The sequence below is a fragment of the Nilaparvata lugens genome, chromosome 11 (genome assembly GCF_014356525.2).
Source record: "Nilaparvata lugens isolate BPH chromosome 11, ASM1435652v1, whole genome shotgun sequence".
Taxonomy (NCBI): Eukaryota; Metazoa; Arthropoda; class Insecta; order Hemiptera; family Delphacidae; genus Nilaparvata; species Nilaparvata lugens.
The window spans coordinates 8,289,911-8,310,587 of NC_052514.1; the positions used below are offsets into that span (position 1 = coordinate 8,289,911).

Genomic DNA, 20,677 nt, shown 5'->3' on the forward strand with positions numbered 1-20,677 from the left:
GACTGTACAGCATATACGCGATTCTCCTAAAGTGAACGTGTTTTGCGCTTTATCTTGTGAAAAGGTTTACGGGCCTTTCTTCTTCCAAGAACCATCAGTAACCGGAAGAATTTATCTGGACATGTTAACCGAATGGTTAATGCCTCAACTCCATGAAGATAGTTGTAACTTCATTTTTGTACAAGATGGAGCTCCGCCTCACTGGTACTCAGACGTCAGAGGGTATCTGGATGAACATCTCCTAGACGATGGATCGGCCGTGCAAGTGAGGAAAATGTTGTGTTTCAGCCGTGGCCACCTCGTAGTCCGGACCTAACGCCCTGCGACTTTTTCTTGTGGGGCTATGTAAAAGACAGAGTTTTCGTACCACCGCTTCCTGTTGATATCGATGATCTTAAACAACGAATCACAAATGCTCTTGCTACAGTTAACCGTGAGATGCTTAGTCGTGTGAGGTCAGAATTTGACTACCGTGTTGATATCTGTCGTGTTGCAAATGGTGCACACATTGAACATCTGTAAATTTTCAATAAAAACTTCAAGAATTCTTCTATGTAATCATTGGTGACGATGCGGAGCTAGAAAAGAATAGTTCTATCTGTTTTGTCGAATGATAGACAAGGATAGCAACAACAATGTTAATCGAATACTACCATTATAACGTACTTCTTCTTCTTTTACTACTACTACTTCTTTTTCTGCTTCCCCTTCGTCTTTCTGAAATCTTGTCAGATTGAGAACTTTACAAAATGAAAACATGACATACTAGAAACACTACGCACTGGAACCTTGACAAACTTGAAACTTCACCTACTGAAAACGTTATAAACTGAAAACTTAACGTACTGAAAACTTGATTAACTGATAATTAGACGAACTGAAAACTTGATCCACCTTGCGAGTGGGCGACCTCTCTATTAGTCCCTGTTGCAGCTAACCCTGTATGTTGATCTTGACATCTTGTATAGTATTATATTAAGCGAGTAATTTCTGTATATCTGTTTATATTTTTATATCTGGTTATCTGGTTATTTTTATATCTGGTTATTTATGATCAACGGATCTCGAAAACTACTGTAACGATTTTCACGAAATTTGGAACATAGTAGGTTTATGATATAAAAATTCGATTGCACTAGGTCTCATCCTTGGGAAAACTCGCTGAACGACATTAAAAGGATAATTCATCCTTGGCTGAAACAGCTGAGACTTTCGTCTTCTGTGGATAGTAAAAATTGAGCGAGTGATTCTGTGGAAAATCAAAATACCGCATCCCCGAAATTCATAAGCTGACGTATAGCCAGCTGTGGAATATAAACACGATCATTTTAGAGAATGTGTTCTGTTTATCAATAAATAAAAATAACGAGCGAAGCTCGGTGCCCCGATATAAGTCTCTGAAGGTGGAAATAATATCTTGACTTTATCTGATACTAATACTGATCTATGAGAATATTCTACCTGAAATGACAGCCTTGTGTGTGGGCGACCTCTCGACCAATCCCTGTTGCAGCTTGGCCTGTATGTTAGCATTGACGTTTGCATTGTGATGACCTGGCAGCTGCTGCAGCTGAGTGGTGTGCAACGATACCAACACTGCATGCAGCTCCTCTTCCACTGCCTGGCTGCGCGTCTTTGTCTCCACCGCCTCTGTGCGCATGTGCACCAATTCTGCCTGAAAACAAAACACAACTCTGTTAGAAAAATGGTGAAATAATAATCGAAATATCCTATACAATAAAACAAGCAATTTCTGTTTATATGTTCATATGTTTATAAGTTTAGATGTTTAGATGTTTAAATGTTCAAATGTTTGTATTTCACCGGATCTCGAAAACGGCTCTAACGATTCTCACGAAATTCAGAACATAGTAGGTTTATAATATAAAAATTCGATTGCACTAGGTCTCATCCCTGGGAAAACTCGCTGACCCAATAGGCCTACTAAAGCTTGTAAACATCTGTTTTGCCAAGCTGGGTCTCAGTATATAACCGCAGTATATACTATGTGAGTATATTAGTATATAGATGTAGTAAATATCATTATATGTAAAGTATATAATGGTAGATGAACAGGTTCATGCCCAAAACTGTCCCATTTCCAATTTATACTATACTGTCCAAATCAAATGTTGGTTATGTCACTTTCACTTTTCAAAATACAATTTACGCTCTTCAATACTCAGATAAACGAGCAATTTTGAATCAAATAGATACTATTAGAGTCTGAATTAAAAAATCTAGAACAGTAACTAAATAATTATTCAAAAAGTCTAAATTTTGAATGAAACTGAGAGTTTCATATGCATATGAGAGTGAGAGAGAGCGCGCTTCACAGAAATGTAACATAAACATATAGGCCTGCGACACATATTCTAAATTCTATGATACGTGTGTGGAGGGGCTAGTGGTCCCCATATCCATGTGACAGGGCGTAACCAACACTTCAAAAGCGACCTCCCTGAAAAATAATGACCCGTGTCGGCGTTAAACAAATCGCTGGCATGTTGTTTTTATACTTCAGCATCTTCTTCAACTACTGTTTTCTGTTTTCTTACAACTTCCTAGTCTTCTCACTTCTCATACTTTTCGTTTTCTTCTCCTTCTCCTACGTATCTTCTTTTCACTCATCATACTCTTACTTCGCTTCTGCTACTGGCCTAGTATTGCTTCTTCTCCACCACATTCTCCTCCATCCTCCTCATCCTCCTCGTTCGCCTTTTTCTTCTTCTTTCTCTTTCTAGGTTCTTCTAGTCTTCTAGATTCTTCCTTCTTCTTCTTCTTCTTCTTCTTCTTATTCTTCTTCTTCTTCTACTGACTCCTAACATACTGTGGTATAGCTTCTCCTCCGCCACAGCCATCTAGATCTTCTTCTACTGACTCCTAACATACTGTGGTATAGCTTCTTCTCCGGCACAGCCTTCTAAATATTCTTCTACTGACTCCTAACATACTGTAGCATAGCTTCTTCTCCGCCACAGCCTTCTAAATCTTATTCTCCACCTCGTTCTCCTTTCTCTACTTTGATCTCTTTCTTGGTTCTTCTTCTTCCTTCTCTTTCTCGGTTCTTTATATTCTCTTTCTTGGTTCTTCTTCTTTCTTTACCTAGGTTTTTCTTCATCTTATTTTTTGTTCTTGTTCTTCATCTTCTTTTCATTTTCTTCCTCCTCTTATTTTCCTTCTTTTTCTTCTTCAACTTCTACTCTTCTTCTTCTTCTTCTTCTTCTTCTTCTTCTTCTTCTTCTTCTTCTTCTTCTTCTTCTTCTTCTTCTTCTAGTTCTGCTTGCTGTCTTGGATGTTTCTTCTTCTTGTTCTCGTACTTCTTTATCGGTTCTTTTTCCTCTTTTCTTCTCAACTTTTCCTTACTCTTCCTAATTATTGGTTCTTTTCCACCTTTTTCTTATTTTTTCTGCTTTGTCGTTTTCTTCATCATCTGCTACGTCTTCTTCTTCCTCTTCTTCTACTTCTACTCTTCTTCTTCTTCTTCTTCTTCTTCTCTTCTTCTTCTTCTTTTTCTTTCTAGATTCTACTTATTATTCTTTGTTGATTCTACTTCTTTCTGTGTTCATTTTCATATTTTTGTTCTTCTTCCTCTTCTGCTTCTTCTTTCTCGTACTTCTTTATCGGTTCTCTTTCATCTTTTCTTCTTAACTTTTCCTTATTCTTCTAAATAATTGGTTCTTTTCCACCTTTTTCTTATTTTTTCTGCTTTGTCGTTTTCTTCATCATCTTCTACGTCTTCTTCATCTTTTTATTCTTTCCCTTTCTCCTTTTTTCTTCTTTCTTTGATCTCCTTATTATTCTTTCTCGATTCTACTTCTTTCTGTGTTCATTTGCATATTGTTTTGTTGTTGTTATTCTTCTTCTTCTTCTTTTGCTTCTACTATTTCTCCTACTACTTCTTATACTTCATTTAGTTCATGAATACTCTCCACTTTGCCATACGCTGCCAGGTCGTCAATCCGTCAATCTGTGATTTGTACCACACACCACACACTAATGCAAAATGGAAATGTCAAAGATCGGAGAAAAAAAGAAGTGACCGATCGGAGAATGACAAGAATGCAAGCGGAAGAGAAAAGAGATACAGTGAGAGAGATGAGCGCAGCAGAGAGTATTAGAGAGTATAAGAGACAGGAAGAAGAGAAAGAGAGAGAGAGAGAGAGAAAGTAGCAGTAAAAGACACAGGAAGTAAGAGGGACAGTCATGAGAGATGGACAAAGTGAGAACATTATTTGAAGTAGAGAAGAATCAAGAAGATTAAAATAAAAATGCATAAATAATAGGATGAGCAATGGAAAGACGAAGAAAATAAATGTTTCGAGCTATAGAGAGGAGAGAGACAGAAGTCGGCACACTCCCAAAAAGTGAGATCACTTCTGAAACCAAGCAAACGCGTCAACAAATGCAATCAATTCTCTAACTCGCATTCTACAGATTTTTTTATACTTTGATATCAGTTATGTTGCAATAATGGCATTCAAACATACTAGCGTAATCCATACATTGATACATTACACATTCAATCATTTATAAATGATTGGTGAATTTAAGTCATGACAGATGCCCTGAAATTGATCAGACGCGACCTGAAACTTCTCACACCAGACCTTAACCAGCCAGGTCACTTGGCATTTATTCTTTTTTTTAAGAACCACCAGGCTTGACCCAGAAATGATCCCACCCAGAATTTTTATAAATCAAGATTGATAGATTATTGAATGAAAAAGACTAACCGGTTTCGGTTGTTACACCATTGTCAATCTCTGATAAACTGAAACTAAATACAAGAGCAGCAGAATTTATACTAGTAGGCTAGTACTGCTATTGGTCAAGAGCATGAACGCCTGCCATCGGCCCAGCTAGACAGTCTCCTCCCACTCAAAGGTGTCACAAAATGGCGGCTTAAGCAACAGACTCGCCATGATAACAAAATTTACTTTCAGTACAACATAAGAACCAAGAAAACAAGTGAAAGATAATAAAACAAATATGTGAATGGAAAAACTATTGACTAATGTATGCTTACAATGTTATGATAAAACTAAATTCGTAGTGTTGTATTGGTTGAAATGAATCTTCCTTAATTACATAAAAAAGGGAATTTTCCTTAATTGCTCTTGTTATTTCTAAAGTCTCTAGAATATTCTAAAGGATATAGAATATTCTATATGAATCTGGTCATTCAAACTATACTGAGAATTTTCCTTAATTACTCTTGTTATTTCTAAAGCCTCTAGAATATTCAAAGTTCTGCCTTTGTTATTAACATATAGAAACTCAACATTCTCCTCAACAATACTGTGAACTTGTGATTATTTGTTACCAAATGTTCTGCAAAGTTAGATTCCCCATTTTTTTATTTTTTAAGTGTAGTTGAGAAGTTGATATTGTGGTAATTATTCATATTAAATGAAAGAGACTAAGAAATTGTCAAAAAACCATTGATACTTAGATTTACCGGTTTCGGTTATTACACCATTGTCAATCTCTGATAAACTAAAAACAGAACAGTTTTTTTTTTAATTATGACTATCATGATTTGTGGCACAGAACATTCCTTGAACGTTGTGGTACTCTTTATCACAAATTCACAACTACCGTAGTCCAAAAATAGCTGGCACAAATCCAGGCATTTTGAGAGCATCATCCTCATCAAAATCGTTCACCAGCTAGACAGCTGGACGTCAGTCAGTCTCAGAGATGACCAAGCTAGGCCTAATCCCCCTCCCCCTGTCTTCTTCACCATCATCACTACACCCCCCCCCCCACAACGAGTGTCAGATGCGCAATTATATTCATTATTCATAGAGTCGGTCTGATCTATTTTCGATGCTATAACGAGGTTTCTCACAAAAACCTGTCAGCATATGTCAAATGGGAAGCGATGTTGCAACTGGCACAAGGAATTATGACTGTTTCAAGTGAATTCAACTCTAAATGAGATAACGCAAACCAAGCCGCTAAAAGATACAGAGTGACCTGTGAACTCCCCTGTGTGAGAATACGCGTGCGTGTGGCTACACTACACACAAATTGCCATAAACGGAACCATAAATAAACCTACAACAGCAATACCATAAATGTAGATATTGTAGAGGATGATCTAATCTAGTTTTTTGCCACAACGTTTTCACTCATCCTACATGTTAATGTGTTGAGAGTCTCGACAAGCTTTATTGATTGATTGATTCATACAATAAAACCATCATCCAAATGATAGGGAGAGAAAAAATAAGGTAACCTTGTGCTATTCCCCTCCCAAATTTATAAAAGATTACACATAGTCCCACCAAATAGGTTAAGTCTTGTATTTGTTCACTTCACAAAATTTTCAGTCCTTAATTATTTTTACAAAGTAGATTTTTTAATTTAGATGCTTCAAAACCAAACATAAAAGATATATATTTTACATTATTATTACTAAAATAGGAAATATTCACATATTAAAGAAATTGAAGGACCAAAAAACAAACTTAATTCTAAAAGCTGTCAGCATTATTCAAAGGGGATGCATTGTTGGTAAGCATAAGGAATGCTGACAATTTAAAATCAATCTCACAATACCATTCATCCATAGATTGATTGAGTTTGTTATTTTTCCCAAGAATTTTCACAACATGTTACCACATATTATAGACAGGAAATAGCAGGAAACAGGGGAAAATTTGGAGGTCAGCCATGGGGAATGATCAAATCTATAATAAAATTAAGGAAAGAATCGGCTTTTACACGTACGAAATAGGAAGTTCACGAATGACGCATCATCTCCTCTGAACTACTCAACTGATTATCTTGAATTTTGCATACAGCATATATAAGTTCCTCATTTACCGAGGATGGTTAAAGGTCTATTTTAAACTCTCCAAGATTTCAGTAGGTCCAGTTTTCAGTTTTTCAAGTTTTTAATTAGACCCTTGCGGTGTTTACAGTCATATTTACTTCATAGAACATAATCTATAGTAAAGGAGGAATTGGCTTATAATACAGGATGGGTGAAAAGTCCGAGAACGGCTTAATATCTCATACACAAAGGTAATTTGACAGTGGGTGTGATTGGGGATCCTACTCAAATTAAAAAAAATGACTTCAAAAATCTGGTCCGCCATCTTGGATCCGCCATTTTTAATGCGACTTTACTTTTTTAAATAGGAAGGTGGTCAAATTATACATGAATTCAATACGGAATTTCAAGAAAAAATGGATGGCAAAAACCGCACATCGATATCTCAAACCGTTTAGAAGATATTCATATTATTAAGAACCTGCAGGGACTTTAGAGGTGAAGAGACTCTTTTGTGCCTGTATAAGTCACTTGTCAGAAGTGTGCTGGAGTATGGAGCTCCTATTTGGAATCCATACTCTGGGGGTCTAATTCAGGACTTGGAGAGGGTACAGAAGAGATTTTTGAGACACTTGTTCTATAAGAGATTTAGTGTCCCGTGTCCTATTGTTTTTCCTAGCAGAGAGCTATACAGAATCTTCAATATTGATCCTCTCTGTGTAAGACGTTCTGTGATTGATCTGGTGTTCTTGCACAAGTTGTTGAATGGTTCAGTTGATACACCCGAACTGTTGGCCCAGATCAATATCTATGTATCTCCAATAGCACGGAGATCTACATTCTCATTCAGAGTAAATTATAGCAGATCATTGAGTGGTTTTTTTGCTCCAATGAATCGGCTGCCCAGGCTGTTCAATACGGTTGCGGACAGAATTGACTTATTTCACCTTTCTGGGAGTAGGTTTCGTCGTGAAGTTAGAGAGGCCCTACTGGATGGAAGAGTTGAACTGTCGTTCATCCATAGAGTCTGGGAGAATTAATCTTATTTCCAAGTATTATTTCATTTCACTCATTTTTCATTTTAGTATTTGGTGCAGAACTTAAGATTGTATAATCACTTCATGTAATTGCATTTTATATTAATGTATTATATTTATAATCATCATCATAAATGTTTCTACATTTAATTTCTTATTTCCAATATTAATTTGTTTAGTTGTACTTCAAATTTTCTTTGTTTTTCAAACGATTAATGTAATGGAAGCAAAATGGATCATTGATCTGTTGCTTCCACATATTCTTGTTTTCAATAAATGAATAAATTATTAATCAATACCACTCATGTATTTCATTTCTCATTTTCATCGTATTGATTAATAATGTGAATATCATCAAAACGGTTAGATATATCGATATGCGGTTTCTGCCATTCATTTATTCTTGAAATTCCGTATCGAAATCATGTATCGTATGACCACCTTCCTATTTAAAAAAGTAAAGTCGCATTCAAAATGGCGGATCCAAGATAGCGGACCAGATTTTTGAAGTCATAGTAGATTAAAGTAGTTTTTACTTTCCTTGCCCTATTACCATAGTAAGGAAAGTATTGCTTTTCGAGGAATTAAGGTACCCTAATTTCAAGTTTTCTATACGTTTCAAGGTCCCCTGAGCCCAAAATCATGATTTTTGGTGTTGGTCTATGTGTGTGTATGTGTGTGTGTATATGTGTGTATGTCTGTGAACACAATAACTCCATTCCTAATTAACCAATTGACTTGAAATTTTAAACTTAAGGTCCTTATACCATGAGGATCCGACAATAAGAAATTCAATAAAATTCAATTCAAGATGGCGGATAATTACTGAAAAACATGTTTTTCACGGTTTTCTCGAAAACGGCTCTAACGATTTTCTTCAAATTTATACCATGTATAGCTATTTATTACCCCTATCAACTGACATGAGTCTCATTTCTGGGAAAATTGCAGGAGCTCCGTAATATTCTTGAGAAAAATGGCGGATAATGACTGAAAACCCATGTTTTTCACGGTTTTTTGGAAAATGGCTTTAACGATTCTCTTCAAATTCATACCATGGATAGCTATTCATAAGCCCTATCAACTGACATGAGTCTCATTTCTGGGAAAATTTCAGGAGCTCCGTAATATTCTTTAGAAAAATGGCGGATATTTACTAAAAAACCATGTTTTTCACAATTTTCTCAAAAATGTAAAGTAAAACTTTATAGGCCTATTTTAAGCTCTCCAAGATTTCAGTAGGTCCAGTTTTCAGCTTGTCAAGTTTATAAAAAGTACGGGTTACCTGTTAGTCTAACATGAATAATGTTTCGCATTCAACTAATCCTGACATTTTCAAGTGAATCTTACAATAAAATACTCCATAGCACTATAAAACATAGAGGATTATCACACTGAGTAGGTGGCAAGGGTTGGCAGTGATTGATCTGAGATTAGGATAAATCCAACCATTAATTTCGACAAACCCTCTCTGACGCGCATGCGCAGACGTGGAATGTCAGTCAGTCTATTTCCAGAATGATCGAGAGCGTGGCTGAATCATCTTGAATATTAACTATAATGATAGTAATCATAATAAGCCATATCTTGAGTCATCCTGCATATGAGTAGACACATAGACGTGTGTAAATATTTATTTTTGGGCCACCCTGTTTATACTACAGCACTTTTTTCAACTGTTCTCCATCTTCTTTCTCTCTTCCAACTCCTCCTTTTCTTCTTCTTCATCTTCTTTTTCCAACTCTTCCTCTTTTCCATCTTCTTCCTCTTCTGCTTCTCGTTCTCTTCTTTTTCTACTTTTTCCTCTGTTTCTTAATCTTTTTTTTCTTCTTCTTCTTCCTCATCTTGTTCTTCTTCTACATCTTCCATTCTCTTCTTCTCTCTCTGGTTGTTCTTCTTCTCCCTCTTCTTATCCTCCTTTTCTTTTTGGTTTTCTTCTTCTTCTATTCTCATTTTCCTTCTTCTTATTCTTCTTCATCATCCTCTACTTCTTTCTCTTCTCTTTCTCTATTCTTCTTTTCGTCTTCTTGCTCATACATCTTTTCTTCCACTCCTCTTTTTCTTCTTCTTTTATTTTTCTTCGGCTTCCTGTCGGCAGGTCTTAGGTTTTTGTAACACATTCGGCAAACCCGCACACTCCACCACTCACACACACTGAGACGGCTTTTTGACGGCAAGGCATGCTGCTGAGATAAATAAATCATTGCTTGTCGGAAATACGCACTCGGCTAAGTGTTTCTGATGAAATGATAGGATTTATTATTAAGTCAGGATGTGGAACTGATGGTGAGTGATTCCTAGATGAGATTTGTCAAAAACGATACTGTTTGATTCATTTGAAATTCAAGAAATTAGCCATAATTATTTCTATAAGTAGTATTCTATATAAATAAAAATATAAATCTCAGTGACCGTACCCACCCTTTTAAATTATTTTGTCACAACATGTTTCGGACATTAAAGCCATTTTCAAGTGATTTTCACTTTTATATTTTTATTTATATTAAAAGTAGCCCTAAAGAAATACGATAAATGGTTTATAATATGAATTTTCCCAAACTCTATTCTATAAGTTTTTTAGTTCGAGGTTGATGGAAATTCAAGAAATCGAGCCATACTGATTTCTATAAGTTCAACTCCCAAATTTATTTTCATAAGTATTTCATTAGTTTGAGTTTTGAAGGAAAATACACTGTTTGATTTACTGTACTTGAAATTCAAGACATTTTAGCAGAAATTCTACTTACTCAACAGGAAGTAATTAAGATAACTTTTTCTATTGATTCACATTCTGTAAGATTTGACCAAATTCCTTTGTATATTTTCCGATTAAGTAGTTTGTTTTGATCATCCGAAATTCTGTACAATCTTTTTTATTTCTTTTCTGATTGAGATTGTAGTAATGAAATTTCTTCGACTTCTACTTCTTCTTCTTATTCTACTTCTCCATCTTCTTCTTCTTCTTCTTCTCTTCTTCTTCTTCTTCCTCATCTTGTTCTTCTTCTCCTTTTCCATCTTCTTCTTCGCCAACTACTTCTTCTTCCTCTTCCTCTCCTCCATCTACTTCTTCTCCTTCTTCGACTTCTACTTCTTCTAATTCTACTTCTCCTTCTTCGACTTCTACTTCTTCTAATTCTACTTCTCCTTCTTCTTCTTCTTCTTCTTCCTCATCTTGTTCTTCTTCTCCTTCTCAAACTACTTCTTCTTCATTTTCTTTTTCCACCTCTTCCTCTTTTTCATCTTCTTTCTCTTTTTCATCTTCTTTTTCCTTTTCATCTTCTTTCTCTTTTTCTTCATCTTCACCATCATCTTCTTCTTCATCTACTTCTTCTCCATTTTCTTCTTCTACTTCTTGCTCTTCTCCATCTTCTTCTTTTACTTCTTCCTCTTCGACTTCTACTTCTTGTACTTCTCCACCTTCTTCTTCATCTTTTTCTTCGACTTCTACTTCTTGTACTTCTCCATCTTCTTCATTCTCTCCTTTTTTCTTGGTTCTTCTTCTTCCTGTTCTTATCTTACTTCTTCTTCATCTTCCTCTTCTTTTTCTTTTTCTTCGACTTCTACTTCTTGTACTTCTCCATTTTCTTCTTCTTCTTCTTCTTCTTCTTCATTCTCTTCTTTTTTTCTTGGTTCTTCTACTTCCTGTTCTTATTTTACTTCTTCTTCATCATCTTCCTCCTCTTCTTCTTCTTCTTGCTCTCCGTTCTTCCTCTTTGTATTCTTCTTCTTCTAATTCTTCTTCGACTTCTACTTCTCCATCTTCTTCATTCTCTTCTTCTTCTTCTCTCTTGGTTGTTCTTCTTCTCCCTCTTCTCATTCTCCTTTTTCTTTCTTGGTTGTTCTTCTTCTTCCTCTTCTCATTTTCCTTCTTCTTATTCTTCTTCATCATCCTCTACTTCTTTCTCTTCTCTTTCTCTATCCCTTCTTCTTCGTCTTCTTGCTATACATCTTCTTTTTCCACTTCTCTTTTTCTTCTTATTTCATTTTTCTTCGGCTTCCTGTCGGTAGGTCTTAGGTTTTTGTAACACATATCGGCAAACCCGCACACTCACACACTCACACACACTGAGACGGGCTTTTTGACGGCAAGGAATGCTGCTGAGATAAATAAATCATTGCTTGTCGGAAATACGCACTCGACTAAGTGTTTCTGATGAAATGATAGATTTATTATTAAGTCAGGATGTGGAACTGATGGTGAGTGATTTCTAGATGAGATTTGACAAAAACGATACTGTTTATTTGAAATTCAAGAAATTGAGCCTTAATCATTTCTATAAGTTTATCTCGTATATATGTATTTTCCCAACTCTATTTCTATAAGTATTTTGATGGAGAATTCAAGAAATCGAGCCATATTTATTCCTATGAGTTCAACTCCCAGAATCTATTTTCATAAGTTTTTCATTAGTTTGAGTTATATTTTACATAAGAAAGCTCTCCTTGGAAATAATTTGCAGACTACACAAAAACCCGGAAAGCTTTCAACATAGGACAAGTCATACACAAGAACAGACATAACACAAGAAACAGACATAACACAAGAAACAGACATAACACAAGAAACAGACATAACACAAGAAACAGACATAACACAAGAAACAGACATAACACAAGAAACAGGCATAACACAAGAAACAGACATAACACAAGAAACAGAAACCTTCTTATCACGAACGTGGCTAGGAAGGCAATATATCAACGACACTTCAACCACCTAGCACCAAAACTCCACAATTCACTTCCTGTACACTTCAAGATAATAGAAACTCAAGAAAATTTAAATGCGCCGTTAAAAACTGGATCACAACAACTGGAAGACATAATATAGAAAACATAATTTCGAACAATATGTGAGCTCACTCACCCAATGTATTTGCACCCCTACTCTAAATTTGTACCTAAGTATTTAGTATAATTTATAATTTTGTATTTGTACCTAAGTATTTAGTATAATTTATAATTTTGTTTCTGTTTTTGTATAGTTAAATTTTCATTTTGTTCATTTTATTTTAATGATACTGATTTATTTTAACTGAAACTGAAATTTGATTGTATTACTACTACACCTGCTCTAGAACATGGGTTTCCCATAGTTGAATAGGATAATTTCCGAAAAAATGCTATTTATTTATTTATATTTGTAGTAAATTACATATATTTTATTTTTGAATATTATGTACATTTTATTGATTGTTTAATTATAAATTAATGGAAATAACATTTATTTGTATTGTAGTTTTGAAGGAAAATACACTGTTTGATTTACTGTACTTGAAATTCAAGACATTTTAGCAGAAATTCTACTTACTCAACAGGAAGTAATTAAGATAACTTTTTCTATTGATTCACATTCTGTAAGATTTGACCAAATTCCTTTGTATATTTTCCGATCAAATAACTTGTCTTGATTATCCGAAATTCTGTACAATCTTTTTTATTTATTTTCTGATTGAGCTTGAAGTTATGGAATTTCTTCAAATGAAAAAAAACAGAAATATGATTAGCTGAATTCGAAGAGATTTGAAATCATGTCTAGATCAAATCAAATCAAATAAAATTTTATTTTGCCACAACAAAAATAATAATCCTCAATACAAAGTTGAAAAACATATTGATCAATATTCAAATATACACGAAAAACAACTTTGTCAAAACAAAATAACATGTTTGGCGCTGCCAGCAAAACAAGATCAGTTTAAAATGTGATATTTTTGCTTGTCAGATAACATTTCTAACAAAAATGTATTACAGGAATTGAGTTGAGTTCATGTTGTATGTATTCATGATAAAGTTTGTGATAGTTGTAGGAGATTTGTTTCTTTATGGGGGATTGGCCATAGGTATAACAAACTGTGATTGGTCTGAATTCCCAACACCTGATTGGCTGTCGTTGGCATGTACACGAAATGGCGGATACAAAATGTGGAACAAAATGGCGGACTGTACTGAAAACTTCCACTTAGATATCAAAAATAAACGATACTCTTAGGCCCGGTTGCACAAGAGCCGGTTAAATTTTAACCGTGATTAATCCAACACGAGCCAATCTGAGATGGCATTTTTGATAAGAGGTCTTCTCTGATTAGTTCTCTTGGAATTAATCCCGATTAAAATTTAACCGGCTTTTGTGCAACCGGCACTAACTCTTGAGTATCGTATCAAACTTCAAATCTGAAGTTTCAAAACTTCAGAAAGTTTCAAACTCCAATTCCCCCTCGCGTATCAAACATCCCCCATCCGTATCACCGTATCACAAGACCTTCCTCCCAACACACATCCACACGTGCTCCTGCCCACAGAGCTGCTCAGCGGCAAATAGCACAGAGTTCAAAAACAGTTGATAAGCCGGTCGCTTCAGTAGGAATCCAGTCACCGCACCCTCAAGACATGTTGATCGTTTTTCTCAAAACCGCGCCGAAATCCACACACAGTGTTTGCCTTTGTCCTGTTTAGAGGAGGGCAAAGATGAAGGGACAGTTTTCAAACATCGTGGAGAATGACTTCAAAAAGACAAACACATGAAGGGATTCGAAACAAGGACACCCAGGATGAAAGAAAATAGCACCGCAGACAGGAAGAAGATTGTAGGAGTGGTCCCATCAACAGACTTCAAAGGAAGGGCGGTGGTTAATTATTGGGGTTTGGTTATTGTTCTTGTGAGTTGTCACGTGAGTAATTGTCCGGTTAATGCGGATCCATTGTCCGGAGTATCCGGAGCGACGTCCGGATCATCCGGAGGACATCCTCCCGCCTGGACCACACGGACGGGAACGTCACTGACTGAGCAGGTTAGTTATTTACAGTAATCTGCATTTGAAACTAAATTTTGTTTTAGAGTTTTCAGAAATTTGTATTGAGGCTGATCCAGACGCTCAAACTTATCGTTCGATTTTTTGTATACAGTATAATATGTAGATATCGGGGCACCGAGCTTTTCTCGATATTTTCATTTATTGATAAACAGAACACAATTCTCTAAAATTATCGTGTTTATAATTTTACAGCTGGATATACGTCAACTTATGAATTTCGGGGATGCGATATTTTGATTTTCTACAGAATCACTCGCTCACTTTTTACTATCCACAGACGACGAAAGTCTCAGCTGTTTCAGCCAAGGATGAATTATCCTTTTAATGTCGTTCAGCGAGTTTCCCAAGGATGAGACCTAGCGCAATCGAATTTTTATATCATAAACCTACTATGTTACAAATTACGTGAAAATCGTTAGAGCCGTTTTCGAGATCCGTTGAACATAAATAGCCAGATAACCAGATATAAAAATATAAACAGATATACAAAATTGCTCGCTTAATATAATAGGATGGTAGTGAAGGTTGATTTGTGGTAAATATGTATAATATTGGATAGTAGATATATGTATATTGGATGCATACTATTGTAACTACATGAAATAATTGTTGTCAATCTCTGATATTTACTAACTAAATATATTTTCAAGTAATTACATTAGTTTTCAAACGTCATGTGAGAAATTGGAGGGCGGAGGCAAGGGATTGAGATGGTTGGAGAGGCAGGATTGAGGGGGTCAGGGCTCGATTTAGGCAGTAGGGCCATTGAAGAAGAAGAAGAACATTAGTTTTTACTGTCGGATTTTGAACTATAACCAGGACTTGAATCTTCTTAAAGATAAAAAGAATAATTTATCATGATTGTTATTCCAGATTTGAATTCAGGAACTTGGAAACCAGAATTTGAATCTGGAATCACAATATCACTAATTTACCGTCATTTTCACGTTATTTAGATTTAGGTGAAAGATTGAAATCGGACGATAAGTTTGAGGGTCTGGCTTTCAGAGACAAGTAACAGTAAATATAATATAATGAAATAGAACAGTAAATAAATATAATAGAATAGAACAGTGAATATAATCATAATATTTCTGGACTGGCTTTCAGAATCAATAATCAGTAAATATTCAAGATGTATTTGAAGGGAAGAAACCTTTCTAAGGAAGTTATCAATGTTCTCTACAGAAATAACTCCCGTTGAAACGGTGACTGCTTGCGAGAAGAATATTGGGAAAGTAGAATCCTCTAAAAAATATGGGGAAACTAGTTTATACTATCAGCAATTTGTGGTTATGTGATATAGTTGTGAAATTTGAGGAAAATTACATTTTTTATCCTTCGGAGAATTTCCTTCTTTGATAATCTAACAAGATGCAAACTGCAAGATACGTTGTCAAGTTCGATACCTGGTCACTCTATACAAGAAATCGTACATCATGAATGATTCAATAATTAATCATCTAGAATTCTGAATATCTTATTAAACATTTGTAAACTACAATCATCGAGAAATAATTCTAAAAACCTTACTTTTATAATGTCATTCACTGTCTGATAATATGAAGAAATGAAAATTTTTTATTGGCAGAAATATAAAATTACATCTTAGAAATAAATACATGATGAAAGCAATACAAATTTCACAGCATGGGGAAATACTATTACAAAATAAAATGCAATGCCAATTGAGTATTTGCATCTCGAGGTACTAGACTTGTTTGAGATGGTGATGTAAAATTGATTACAAAACTAGCGCTAAAATGTAGTTACTGATATTCACTACAATGATCAGTACCGTTAAATCAGGTTATCTTCTTAATCAACAATCATTTCCACTGAAATGTAATCACTACTTCCTTCCACAAATATGAAAAATATAATACAGTGAGCCTAACTAATGTAAAAATAATCACCTATTCTCTCCCCTGATATCATTGATCCAATCTCATTCATCCAACCACAGTTTGTTCAAACAATAATACTTCAAATTCACATTGAAATGTAGTACTGTGTAATGGAAAAATATTGACTATTCCAAATCGCATGATATCAATATTTTCAGTACATTGACTCAATTGAAGGTAAAGAAAACATTAACTTTGGCCAACATGTTTATTCAGTTCATTAACTTTGTTGGGGAGGGAATATTGAATAACCAAGTTAGTAAAATAACCTAGCTACATTTCACTGTTCTATGAATTGTAATAATTGGAACCGGGCTTTAGCCTGTGGTACCTTTCTACAAGTTGGGTGATTCTGTCCTGAATGATTGAATAAATAAATAAAGTGTATAGAAAAAATCTGGTGTGGCGCACTCACACAACTTTCCTTGCCGTTATGAAAATTTACCACCTGACGCTAGTGTTCACGCGCATGTCAAGTCTATTATTCAAAGATCCAATCCAGCTAGTGACAGGACAATAACACTGGAGACACATGAAGTCTTCTATCTCTTCACAGTGAATGATTCAATAGAATCAACAGTTTGCAATTGAAATAATAACATTTTCTCGAATTTCGAGCTTATGTACTTTAAATTTTAGGTGAAAATGTTACTGAACATTCATTAATTGTAGAGATTTTCATGCTCAATCTTTTCCACTTGGAATTGTTTGTTTAAATTGTATTTGAAGCTTGATAATTGGGAATCTTGAATCAAACTTTGCATAGATGGGGCAAAGCTCCTGGAATTTTTACAGATATGGGACTTGTGTCAAGTTCGATACCTGGGGTCACTTGTGTGTGACACTATATACTGGCTAATACACTAATTCAAATTAGATAGTGGAGATTAATTTTCAACTGTTAGCATCCTAAAGTAACACCCAGTGCTTCCTAACAGAACATACAGAAAAAAGTAAATCTAACAATATTGTTCACCATAAATATTTTATCTGATGACAGATGGATTGTAGGCCTACCAGCGTGGATCCTAACATTAAAATAATATGAGAAATCCCTTATCAGTCAACCTGGATTGAATCTGTTTATACCAGCGTGGATCCTAACCAACATGAATATAAGATGAGAAATCCTTATCAGTCAACCTTCAAGAAAATAAATAATTCAGGAGTACGATGTTTACAAACAAACGTTATCTCCAACCTGGTTATGACAATAATAAATTCCATTGCTGCATGCATAATCGTAAAGTGTCGTTCCTATCTCAAAGAGTCATACTTTCATTTATAAGGAACATAATGGTGTGCATTTGAAGTTATGTGCTACAGTGCTACAGTAAGATGCATTTATAAGAAAAACATTATCATGTGTATTCTAAGTTATGTGCTGCACTACAGTGAGATTAAATTTAGACTATCAATTGAATGAAAACACAAATATGTTGTCAAATTCTACACAGTTTTATTCAGTACACAACCATGGATTCGACTGAATCAAATTGGAAATGTGACCGGTGTGGTCACGAAACAATGGTCGTGTACTGAATAAAACTGTGTAGAATTTGACAACATATCTGTGTTTTTATTCAATTACGGAACGGTTCTACAATATTGACAATGACTCAGTCGAATTAGACTATCAACATTGGTAGAATGAAGAATTGAAAGTGTAGATATTGTTTATCAGGAATATTCTAAAAGTTTGAAATCTCCCTATAACAGGATCACTAAAGAGTGTCAATCAGCTAATCTATAATCTATGATAAAATTTTTTAAATAAGTGCAATATTTCTAAAGTTTTTAATTTATTGTGATTCATTCAGAGTATAAACCTTCAAAATTCAGAATTTTAAATCATCATTCCTGGACCGAAAATCAAGTGACGAAGCAGTGTGAGATTACATAACCTTATCTTTTGGACAATATTAACATTTTATCAAAATTTTGGAGAGAGATAGTACAGGCTCAGCCTAGTTTTTCCTCCAATGTCATAATTGTATTATGATTATAGTATTTTTTTTTATACATAATAAAGGAAAGAACTGGCTTATACACGTACGGGATAGGAAAATTATGTTTGATGCATCATCACGTCTGAACTACTGAACTGATTAACTTGGAATCAAACTTATAGATTCATAATTTACCAAGGATGGTTATATGCCTGATTTTAAACCCTTCAAGTTTTCAGTTTGTAAAGTTTTAATATGGACCCTTGCGGAGCACGGGTTACCGGCTAGTCTCTAATACAGTATAATAAATGAGAGAATTGGTCCATGCACGAGATAGGAAAATTATGTTTGACGCATCATCACGTCTGAACTACTGGACTGATTAACTTGAAATTTTGCATAATAGATTCTTAATTAACCGAAGGTGGATATAGGTCTATTTTCAGTTCTTCAAGATATCAGTACGTCAAGTTTTCAGCTTGTAGAGCGCTTTAAATAGGCCCTTGCAGAGCACTAGTCAGGAATAGAGCTTAAATTCTTACAGGTTTAAAAGTGAAAGTTTGAATTTGAAGATTGAATTCTCACTATAACAAAATCAATCAATACAGGGTACTAATAAACTACAATAAAGGGTGTTAAAGTAGGTGTTACTAACCTACTCTGGAACATGGTACGCCATAGTGGAGTAGGTCAATTTCCACACAGAAAAAACTAAACATGTAGAGGACACATTATATAAGAATTTTTTCTCAACCAACTATTGTATGTAATTGTAATATTTATCTAATGTTTTCTGTAATTGATCTAGTAGTTTTAGTTTTTTTTTTTGTGGGGGGGGGAATTAACATTTATTTATTTAAATTAGCTCATCTAGTATTGAAAAATAAGTCACACGTTATTATTCCAACTTACACAAGTACAAGTCTGGGACTCAAGTGGACCTCGCCCTCAGCATGAATCTTATATAATTATAAATCAGATCCAATTACCACATTCCACATCTTACTATGAGCTGATTAGCTGTTTAGCAATATTAGTACGTGATTAGAAAGGTCGCAAATGATGCATTTGAAAAGAATGCATTCATTGATAATGCAATTAAAGATATTCATGAAATAAATATTAATAGAGAAGGTTAGATGATATATTTGAGAAAAAATGCATTTATTGATAGTGCTTTAAATAACATAATATGATGACTCAATAGATAAATAGATGTGTTGAATAAGCATTTTAAATGAATACACAACAAGAAAAATAATGTTTGATTAAACCTGAACATATTCATGAAAATAGATTTATAAATGGAGAAGGTTAGATGATATATTTGAGAAAAAATGCATTTATTGATAGTGCTTTAAATAGCCTTATGACTCAATAGATAAACAGAAGTATTGAATAAGCGTTTTAAATTAATACACAACAAGAAAAAGTTTGATGACAGCATAGACTAAATAAATCTGTGGTTAAACCTGATTATATATTCATGAAAATACAATGATTCTTGATTATGGTAAAATAATTTAATACGTGATAATAGAGGTAAAAATAAGAAAAAAGTTCTTATAACAATAACCATAAAACGCTTCATTAGCGAGCTATACAGGGTGAAAGATTTCGTCCTGAATTCAGTTCCTCTGGTGAAATACACCATTGTTTTGGGACTAGTTTTTGAAAAACTTATGGTGGATTCATATGGAAAAGTATCTAAAAAATTGAATAAAACTAGTCTCAGTTTACACAGCTTACATAATTCTTTTCAGAATCAATTTCCTACAATTTATATTGCGAAAAATTATTTGTTTACTGGTCATTAAAGAAAGTTATTGGACATCAAACGTGGAAGTCTGCGTTTTTCTACTTAGATTTTTTGTATATTTCAACTTTTTTCTCAAAAACTACTCACACTACAGCTTCCAGACTAGTTTTATCCAACTTTTCAGATATTTTCCACATGAATTCAGCATAAGTTTTTCAAAAACTAGTCCCCAAACAATTCAGCATCGGTGTATTTCACCAGAGGGACTGAATTCCGGGCGAAATCTTTCAACCTGTATAGCTCGCTAATGAAGCGTTTAAGGATATAAATTATATGTTTATAAGAACTTTTTTTCTTATTTTTACCTCTACTATATCACGTATTAAATTATTTTACCATAATTGAGAATCACACCCTGTATAAATG

At 34.5% G+C, this 20,677-nt stretch overlaps 2 protein-coding genes across 2 annotated transcripts in view; one reads left to right on the forward strand and one right to left on the reverse strand.

Moving 5' to 3' along the window:
* Window positions 1-20,677, reverse strand: part of LOC111055565 (Golgi-associated PDZ and coiled-coil motif-containing protein) — an 88,962-nt gene that overhangs the window by 14,960 nt on the left and 53,325 nt on the right. Inside the window, exon 3 of the mRNA XM_039437563.1 lies at window positions 1,462-1,675. Within this exon, the coding sequence (XP_039293497.1) occupies window positions 1,462-1,675 (214 nt within the window). The remainder of the gene's footprint in view (window positions 1-1,461; window positions 1,676-20,677) is intronic.
* LOC111053554 (GRIP and coiled-coil domain-containing protein 2) overlaps window positions 14,100-20,677 on the forward strand; it is a 33,096-nt gene continuing 26,518 nt past the window's right edge. The window contains exon 1 of the mRNA XM_039437562.1: window positions 14,100-14,612. Coding sequence (XP_039293496.1) covers window positions 14,343-14,612 — 270 coding nt within the window. The 5' untranslated portion in view covers window positions 14,100-14,342. The remainder of the gene's footprint in view (window positions 14,613-20,677) is intronic.